This window comes from Theobroma cacao, chromosome 3, assembly GCF_000208745.1.
Source record: "Theobroma cacao cultivar B97-61/B2 chromosome 3, Criollo_cocoa_genome_V2, whole genome shotgun sequence".
NCBI lineage: Eukaryota > Viridiplantae > Streptophyta > Magnoliopsida > Malvales > Malvaceae > Theobroma > Theobroma cacao.
In genome coordinates this window covers 29792384-29802920 of record NC_030852.1, presented here as the reverse complement: position 1 = coordinate 29802920, position 10537 = coordinate 29792384, and the positions used below count along the sequence as shown (strand labels likewise).

The 10537-nt window shown below is 37.4% G+C and overlaps 1 protein-coding gene across 1 annotated transcript; it reads right to left on the bottom strand.

Moving 5' to 3' along the window:
• LOC18605748 lies at nucleotides 448-8607 on the bottom strand. Its single transcript, XM_018117993.1, has 5 exons — nucleotides 7599-8607; nucleotides 3956-4937; nucleotides 2313-3693; nucleotides 2138-2221; nucleotides 448-1248 (listed from the first exon to the last, which is right to left on the bottom strand). The coding sequence occupies exons 1-5, from the start codon at nucleotides 8122-8124 to the stop codon at nucleotides 586-588; spliced, it is 3636 nt and encodes a 1211-aa protein (XP_017973482.1). The 5' UTR covers nucleotides 8125-8607; the 3' UTR covers nucleotides 448-585.

The window sequence follows — 10537 nt, the reverse complement described above, 5'->3', positions numbered from 1 at the left end:
AGTCGCAATTATAGATAACCTTCCTTCAGAAGTAGCCGACCTTGAACATACGGCGAACACAGCATCAAACTTCCAGACAATCAGCTTCCTGATGAGGTAAGAAGAAATTCGTAGAAAGCAATGCGTTTGTAAGAGCATCATGCTTACAAAAATACATTCCTTGTCAAATGAATACCCATCATGAGTATGACTAGGGCAAACACCTTCACTTACCTCACACCAAAAGTAAAATCCTAGTGCGACCGTAATACGATGCACTTTAGCAAAGAGAACGCAAACTTGTAAAAGATTAATAAAATGCAGAGCAGCATAGTTCATCCATCTGAATCCGAAACCCAAAGGATGACATTGAACTAAACCAGAGATGATTCACAGAACACCTTCAAATGTTGATGCATCAAAATAGAAAGTGGAAAAGAAGCATATGATGAAGATCAAGAACCATGATGCTAGGATGCCTAATCCAGGAAACCCAATGGCATATCTCATTTTATTTCCTTAATAAGATAGGCAACAAAAACAGAAAAAGAAAAAAAAAATAAATTAACAAAAAGCACATTAAAGAACATGGATATAGAAATTGTCTCAATGTGTACTTTCAGGAGAATGATGTATCCGACTTAAAATTACGAACTCAGACTCATTCGACCCAGGAATCAAATCCCCAGATACCTTAGGAGAACCATCTGACAAAAATAATGAACCACTAATTGCATCATCAAAAACCTGTCTTTCCTTGCCACAATAGACAGAATTATCACCTTCAGTTTTATTTATCTCATTTGAATTTTCAACATCAGTGGACAAAACAACAGCCTCTGATGCATTGTCAGCTTCTAAACTTTCCCATTCAGACTCCATCTCTTCTGCCTCAATGCCATTCAAAACTGGTTTAAGCACCTCTGGGCTCCTGTGACCTAAATCAGTGTTGGGAAGTTCTGATTTTTCTGGAGAAAGGCTATCCATATGATCTGGCAGCTCCCCACTTTGAATTGAAACTGGCTGCTCCTTATTCTCCTGAGCAGCAGTTGGAACAGCTTCTTCCTTCTGCTGATCTGAATTCGGCATTGCCACATCCAGCATTTCTGCATCAGAAATCAAAGCTTGCTCCTCTGTATCTTCTACAACATGATCAGAACTTTGCTCCTTCTCCTGATTGGACGCTGAAATAAATTTCAACATTCCACCATTGTCATTCAGCATAGCACCCATTTGTAGCCTCTGCTTCTTGTAGAGGTCCATGGCTTTCTGCAAGTAAGAAAACAAATTCCAAGAGACCATCATCAGTTTAATTTCAGAAGTTCAAATTACTATTTCATACATTGTGCAAGTAGAAATTTACTATATTCGTTTTGAAAGAAGAAAAAAGTCTTAACATTTCAGCTGGGCGGAGCTGAACAAAATCATTGCTCAAAACTAAAAGAAATATTATAAATTACAAAGGGTCTGTGCTCCAAAATAATGAAAAAAGCCAGGAAAGAAAGCATTCCCCAGATCAAATTTCTACTGAAATCCTAACAAGTCAATCCTATTCCTCTCCCCTTCTTTTTGTAACCATGATCACCAAATTCCAGATGAAGTAACTCCCCTCACCCAGCATTCCCCAGATCAAATTTCTACCGAAATCCTAACAATCATAACCCTAATCCTCTCCCCTTCTTTTTGTAACCATGATCACCAAATTCCAGATGAAGTAACTCCCCTCACCCACCCACCCCACCCCAACCATTCTTCAGAAAAGAAAAGAAAAAAAAAAGAGTGAAAAGAAAAAACAATGGATAGCCAACCACAGTGAAAAATAGGGAAATTGGAGGGTATCCCTCTCTCTCTAAAAGCCCCCAACACAAGAACCTAAAAAAAAAATAAAAGGAAAAGAAGATATCAAAAGAATGTAACGTGTTATAAGTAGACATCACTTTTCAAAATATTGAGCAACCAACCATACAAGAAGTATTTGTCCCCTTCTCCCCCAAAAATGCACACCATGATTCTAAATATGTAAACGCATAAGCATCCCAGTTCCCACCAAAGAAGTAACAGCAAAGAAAGATTATATATGTAAATGCACATATATGCTCCACCGAAAGGAATACAATACATATGCAGACATGTGACTAGGTTCCTCTCCTATAACTACCTGGAAAACAGAAACATTAGTTGCAGGAATGAGTGGAGGGCTCAGCACAGCAATGGAAGCCTTTTGTACTGCTCGTCCACCATTCTGACAATATATGAGAAACATGAGTTATAAGTCAAAAGATCAGCTAAATTAAATATTAAAAAAAAAAGTTATATAGAAAAAGGTTCTCTACCTTCAAATCCACAAGCATTGTTACATCTTTAACCAAATCTTTACTTCGCTCCGCATTCAGTAAGCTCATACACTGATCATACAACTCAGAACCAGCAAGTTCAGTTGAAATGTCAAGCTTAGATAAATAAACCTGACAAGAATGAGCACCATCCTTATCACTTGATATTTTGGAAGAATCAGGTGCCTTCTCATGTGGAATCTCAGGTGAAGATCTAGAAGATTCTTTCACCGGGGACACAACATCAGATCTTATTTCAAGGCTTTTCACCTGAACACCGCTATGGCTACTTTCATGTTGAGACCTCTGACGTTCCTGTCCATCATAAACATCATCAGGAGGGGCCTGCACAGGATGATCCTCTTTCTGAGATGTTGAGGGCAGGTCAGCATCACCATTTTGTCCTTTCCACACATCTGAACTAGTATCCCATCCCCGACCATTCATTGGATGCCTATTCTGATCCCACTCAGGTCCCCCATACATGTGTGCTTCATCCCTAAAAACAACATTATTTCCATCCCAACCATGCATATGGGGTGGACCAGAGCCATCCATCATATTCTGCCAGCCCATTGGGCGCAAATGGTTGGAAAACCTTTCAGCATCAGGAATATGAAATGGAATCCCAGAGTGATTAATTTCCATTGCAGGTCTAACGCCAAACAGAGATGGAGATGGAAACTGTGGCATCATTGCTTGATAACCACCATGGGGTGGCCCAGGTTGGAATGGGATGAAGCCATTTGGAACGGGTGATGGCCAGTTTGGGGTGCCCCGCCAAGCATTTGCTTGCCCCCTTCCAACATTTAGATCACCACTCCTCTTGTAACGACCACTGATGTTAATTCTATTATCTTCTTCCAAAGAACCCATGAAAGACGGGCTGCCAATTCCAGCTCTGAAACCAGGTGGCTGCGGAATCAAAGATGAGTTGCCCTGACCAGCTCTATTATAAAAGGCTGAATCCGCTTGAGAGGACTCATCCAAAAGAGGCTTCTCAGGAGGTAAGTCTCGACTTAGTCTATCCTCAGCAGAAGATAATTCTCTGCCACCTATGGAGGCACTGCTCCTCCATGCTGCCTCCTCTATGTCAAGGCTCCGCCTAACACCACTTCTATTCATATATCTACGCTCAAGACTTGTTGAAGAAGGAGATCTTTCCATCATATTCATTGGGGAAGCTTTTGAACTCGAAGACCTCTCAATTGGCAACTCCCCAGAATGGCCCTCATCCAGTCTACTTGATTTCTCCATGGATCTGTACTTAGCGCCTCTCTCAGATGCCCCAGAAAAACTAGTTACCTCTCTCGATGAAGCTGCTCTGGACCTCTGCTCTGTCATTGAGTCTCTATACTTTGAATCTTCCTGTTTCAAATGTCTGTAAAAGAAAATAACCTATATTATACTCTCAATAAAACACTTCAGAGAGTGGTATAATGTCATACCCACAAGAATGAAACATACTTAGAATGCCACAAATAATAAGAAAATTTAGAGATCAGTTTAAATTTCCAAACAATAAATCTGAAATCTAATAGAAACTAACAGCTAAATACCATGTCATTTTTTTAACATTACCATTTAATCCATAGAATAAGAAATCAACAACATTATAGGGGATGTAATAGAGAAACAAATACCTATACTCATCAGTGCTAACATGGGAACTCGGGCTGGGAGAAGTCCTCCTTTTGTTGCTGCCCACAGTAGAATCTACATTAGCTTGGCGTGACTGTGACCTTCCCCTATCAGCATCAAACTCAACTCTGCCACTAGTCAATGATTTGTTTTCAATGTCAGAATAGTGTGCTTTGATACCTCTAGATTTAGTATCAATGCCATCATCTCGATCATCAGGAGATCTCTTCCTTCCCCTGCTATCTTTGTATCTACCACTCCGTTCATCAAGATGTAACCCATTGTGGTCATGATCAACATCTCGACCACGGTCACGATCTCGGTCTCTATCCTTGTCCCGATCACTGTCACGACGTTCACGTTCTCGATCACGATCATGATCTCGGTCCTGATCCCACTCACGATCATGATCACGGTCACGGTCATGATCACGATTGCGGCCACGTTCTCTATAATGGTCACGATCACGATAACGTTCACGCTCTCGATCATGTCCCAAATCCAAGTCACGATCCCGTTCTCGATCTCGATCACGATCACGGTCCCTATCGCGTTCACGCTCCCTATCACGATCACGCTCTCTATCATGGTCATGATCACGCTCACGATCACCATCTTGAACCTTGGACTTCTTCTGGCGAACTTCCACAGCATCTTTTTCATCCCTTGCATGCTTCTCACTAAACTTACTATTAGTATGATCTCTAGCTGGTCGCTCATCTCTCAATTTATCATCTCGGTACTTGTCATCGCGGTCCGTGTCTTCTCGATACTTGTCTCTGTATCTCTCATCCTTGTGCTTCTCATCTTTTGTTCTTCCATCCTTGCCAGTTTCATTCCTTAATGATACTTGTCTATCTAGAATGTCTCCACTATCTTCCTGATGCTTATCCCCATCACCAGAATCATCTCTCCTTTTCCTAAGTCGTCTCTCAAGCTGGCTCTCAGATTCAGGACTTAGCAAACGATCCGGTACATCCAACTCTGGTATTACAGATAAAAAATGTAAAGAAGAATTTCAGTATAAACAAGTAATACATAATTAGGATTTCTAACACAACAAAAGTATACATTAAACAAGAAATCGTTAGGCAATAATTACAATTCACTTGATGAAAGTGACAGACTTTTAGTGTTTCAGTACATGAAAATTCAAATAAATAACTAATCACTAGATGTCAATATGAATATTTAATCAACTATTTACATACACAACCTAAAAAGAACTCTTAGAAGTTAAATTTTCATTTCAGCCAACAACTCTTATCATAAAAAATCTACCTCCGAAAATCCCACTTGACAATGAACATATAGTTTATTAATTCTCACAAAAAGAAGAAATGAACCTAGGAAATGCACAGATACGTAACAATATACCAAGCAGAGCACGGACTGCATACAACTATAACAGTAAAAATGTACAGCAATCCAAAGCTTAATAGGAAATTTAAAAGAGAGAAAGAGAGAGAGGAACACAAGCTAAACATTAGAATTCATTAAGCATAGCCAAATAAGACTTACACAGTCTACTAAAAGCTAATAATCACTTTAAATCTTTGTAAATCAGGAAAAAGCAAAAGCATCAAAATCCTGACATGTCTTGACGTAACACTGATATTGGTTGAGACAAAGCATCAAAATCCAGCGTTCTATACAAGTCTGAAACAGAAGTCAGCTCACCATAACGACAAGAAGAACATCTCCAGGCCAAAACAAAAGTGGCTACCATATACTCATCATGAGATGACTTACCAAGACAGCTCACCAGAGATGGAACATTCTTTCATTATCAGCTGAAGATCTAGATGGCGTATTTTTTCCCAAATGTTAATTGATACAGGACTACTAGTAAGAAGTTAGCACCTCCCATCATTATTTATTAACCTTCAAAACCCCCTCCAAATTCCAATAAACCATTTATTTATAATTTCTTATTGAAAGCATTTATTGATAATGACAAACATATTTATCGGAAACACCATCATCAACACAATAAATTTCTTTATTGCCTTCCAAGCCATTCAAGCCTAAACTACTAAGGATATAATCAGGTCCTTGGGATTTATATGTACATAGGAATCATTGCATTCCAATTGCATACTCGGACCACATTAGCTAAACCAATCTCCTAACATAAGTTGGGAAATTAATTTTGTTTCACTTAGAAAAAACACATAAATGGATATCTAAATGTGTACCGAGAAGCATGGCAACTTAAAGTTTCACCTGGTAAATTCTACTTACATATACATTAGCCTCTTATCACAAAACAGGAAACATATACGGAAAAATACTCTTAAATTAACATTTTGATGCTAAGAGAAAATTAAATATAGGAAAATCTACTTAAATTTTTTAAATGTTGATACCTTTCAAGCCAATAACCTGAAACAGAACCAGTAAACAGGAAAATACACTCCTGAAGACTACCGAACAATTTCAATTTAATATTGAAGATAAAATTAGAAAAAGATACGTAACCTAATTGCCCTACAAGTGGTCCATATGCCATTGCTCTCTGGTCTCAAAAACACAGTGCATGTCAGTGCACAAAAGAATAATGCATCGAGTTTCATGGTCAGGCATTAGCTGCCTTTTAACAATAATACAGACTGGAGGAAAAACAATACGATGATCACACCTTCAAAAACTAATCTGTAGAAACAATCTTCTCCCATTAATCTCAACTACATCAGGTACCCTTTAAATTCCTCAACCCAACTTCTCATCCCAGAAAACGATAACATATACTTTTATTGTTTGTCTCATGCATCAAACAAAGTGCCTGAATCAGCTACCTCTTAATGCTTAAATTATGTGGTTTGAATTTACACTTACTCATACAACAAATCCCATGTTAATCTCTTAAACATATATAAATAAAATCAACTTAACATCCTTTCTGAGGGTCAAAAATGTTTATTATCATTATAATATAAAACCATGGAAGTATTCCTGAGACATTAATTAAGATTTGCTTTCTTCAGAAATTTATTATATTAAAAGTTAGCATTATTTGCAATTACAAATTACTCTTTCTACTGATTATCATCAGAATGAGTGATCATTATTACAAAGGTAAAAGGATTCCCAAGATCCTTTGAAAATAAGTACAGTCCTATTCAATGACCAAATTATAAGGTGTTTTCCACAGGAATTTTAAGATACTAGCAGAGAAAAAGTCTGACAAACAAAACACAGTAGAACCGCATCCTATCACTCAACAACCATCAGGCCACTTTTTGCACGATCATTAGTTTCATCAGGTGACACTGACAATTGTTACAAGGTGAACTAATGCAATTCCATTGCCGCGGCCAAGTTAGATTCCTATCGTGAGGGTGCAATGCTATAACAAGCAAATGTGAAAAGTAGAGCTTCATAATGAAATCCCAAAAACTCAAAGTACATATACAACTACTAGTTTAAATCACTAAGAATATGTGAGGAAACTCTGCAGCATGAACTTATGTATATACCAGTACATAAATTGAAACCAAATGCACAAGAAAGTCAGTAGTAAAGCTATAAGTTGAATCAGTTTTAAAAAAAAAAAATAGTTGAATCAGTTTATTAGGAAAAAAACAATTAGAATGCACATATATAATTGCAACTATCCAACCAACAAACAATAAGTTACCTTACCAGTTTTCTCAGCAGATTGTTTTACAGTTCGATGTTCTTCACTCTCAATCAACCTATCACCCTTGCTTTCTTTACCTTTCTTCTCTCTCTCCCTTTCCTCCTTTCTACTGGACTCTCGATGCTTCCCCTCACTCTTACTCTTTTTTGCATCATCTCCTTCCACCTCCTCTCGTCTCTTACTCTTTGATTCGCTAGAAGCTTTCGACTTCTTCTCTCCTCTACCATCATCCTCACCGCCATTCCACCTGTCGCTGACTCCATCATCTGCCTTATCCTTGCGCCGCTTTAAGGAACCGTACTCCTCCACATACTCGCCGTTCCCCGAACTCCAGAGGTCTTTACTGGTCTCCTTCGTGTCAAGCTTTCTCTTCTCACAAGATCCCGACTCCTTGGAAACCCTACCACCGCTCTCCTCCTTAGTCTTCTTTTCCTTCTCCTTTAAGCCCGAATCTTTCTCCGAATCTGAGTAGTCCCTAGCATCCCTAGAACTATGCTTGCTTGATTTGTGCCTTGAACTTCGCGGCATCACCGACGCCAACTATGAGAACTCAAAAAAAACCCTGACCGGAAAATGAAAGTAAAATAAAATAAAACAAAAAAGTCTCCGAATAAAAAATGAAACCCTAATCTAAAATCAACATACAATATAAAGAAACCCTAATCTCGAATCTTCAAAGAAGAAAACTATCATCGATTCTCGAAACGGACATGAAAATGATACCGGAAACCCTAATTGCCTAGAATAGGAGTGAAGGCGGTGGAAACCCTAACGGGGAAGGAGAAGAAACGATGGACGGAGAGAATAGATCAGAGGAGTGGAAGCGGGGGCGGTTGGGAGAATGGGATCGAAAATGAGGGAAATTACAAGGGAGGCCAGGGGGAGAGATTTTTGGGGGTTTGAAGAAGGAAGATAGGGGTCGTTTTGGGGTAAATCTGGAAGAACATGTGATTTTGAAGAAAGATGAAAAGAGGTGCGCTTTTGTGTTTAAAGGGCTTATTTTTTTTCTTTTCTCTTTCTTTTTTTCCTTTTTTTTTTGTTTTCTTTTTTTCCGGTTTATTTAATCCGAGTTAATAAGACTTTGGGTAGACTTAGGAATAATTTTGTCCATCTGACGGGATTGCCCCTTGAGACTTACTCGTATTACGGTCTTGTCCTAGCCATGGCTGGGTGCGGTTTTTCCTGTTAAATTAATCTCTAATCATCACATCAATGTAATAATCTGTTTGATTGCGGTTACGTATGGGATCCAATAAAAGAACGACACGTTAGTCACCAATGATCTAGAAATAATTAAGTGTTTTAGATATCACCTGAAGCGACGTGAGCTTGATTCGATCACCGTATGCCAAACTCGGAAGAGAAACAGCTTTTTAGGATCAAAAGAGTCTGATAGGCTGGTACCACCGAACGAGGGCTGCATGTTCGGTTGATTCGGGTACAGGGGACTAGCCAAAAACCTTGACCTAAAAATATATAAAAAGGTGGGAGAAAGCTTCCAGGCTCCAGTTCCTGTGGTCTGTGTCGCGTTGGTCAGTGGACTGGTCACACCGCCAATCGCTGTGCTGCTTGTACCTTCGCTACTTCCAATTCTTTTTCATTCCTAAAATTTAGGATACATTTGAAGAGTTTTGCTCTTTCCTTCACTTTCATTCTCACATTAATTTTCTAAGGTTTGTGATAGTAATCAACGTATTAATATGAGCGAACATGATAATATTCCCACACTATTTGAGGGGTAGAAAGCTAAATAGATCACACACTATTCTGTTTTATCCATTCATTTTGTAGTACTATATTATATATGCCACCTGGGTATCAGTATCACTTACTTGGCATGGTTTCATTAGTAGTACTGTTACTATATTTTATCAATTTTTATATTGATTGCATTAAGTTAAAAGCACAAATCTCGATCCCTAAGTATACATCATTACCTAACATAGTATTGCCTGTGACCAGAAAAATTAAAACCAGAGGAAGGAACAACGTGAAGGAATCGACAATTATATCAAAATTTAGCATCACACTGTGAGCATCTACATTAATTAATGATTAACGAAATATCATCGTCATGATACTTGATTTGAATGTGCAAGGCCAAAAAAAAAAAGATTTAGTATAGAGTTGTAGAGTTCTGCTGCGTGATTCATCAGGATAATGGTTGGTAAATTTTGTTTACAGGGTAGGTTGGTCAGACATCCTCATCAATGAATTTTGGGCGATTTTCTAAAATTTTCGTGGGAGTTAAAAAAAAAATTCTTATGATGTTAAATTTTTTTTAAAAAAAATCAGCAATCCTTTCTCAAATTATGATCCTCGTTTTAGATTGATCACAACTTATTATTATGTTAGAAATTTCGTGGTAAGAATTGATCATGCCATGTTGGTCATGTTCATCATGGGACTAATTTTTGTGTTAATTGATTCCCTAATTATATGAAATAATGTTTAGTGAAATTAAATAGTTAATGCTTAATGACATTATTAATATATATGTCTATCAAGATTAATTAATTATTAGTAGGATATCTCAATCTCTTATATTAAGAAAAAAAAAAAAAGAACAGGAGTAAACTCCACCTATACTTCTTGTGATTTTAATTTTTTTCATATGGTATCTTATAGTTTTTATTCTTAATTGGCACTACATGGTTTTTTGTTCTCAATTAGCACTTTAAGGATAACTTTTATTTCCATAAGAGTTAAACTATTAATTTTATTTAATAAAATTACCAAAATACCTTCATTTCAAAATTTTTGTGAAGATTACCTTCAATTTAAAATTACATTTTTTGTTCTCAGTTTTGAGTATTTTTTATAATTTTATGGGTAAATTAATAGCCTAATCTCTTATGGAAACAAAAATTATATACAGGAAGTTAATTGAGAAAAAAATATATTCAGAAGATGTTAATTAAAAAATAAAAGCACGTGATGC

Bases quoted from the DNA above. Each gene is read 5' to 3' on its own strand.
- LOC18605748 (XM_018117993.1), bottom strand. From the start codon at position 8,124: ATGCCGCGAAGTTCAAGGCACAAATCAAGCAAGCATAGTTCTAGGGAT. The intron at 3,694-3,955 runs GTATTTGTTTCT...TTTCTTTTACAG, and splicing joins GTTAGCACTGATGAGTATAG to ACATTTGAAACAGGAAGATT. The intron at 2,222-2,312 runs GTAGAGAACCTT...ATATATTGTCAG, and splicing joins CAATGCTTGTGGATTTGAAG to AATGGTGGACGAGCAGTACA.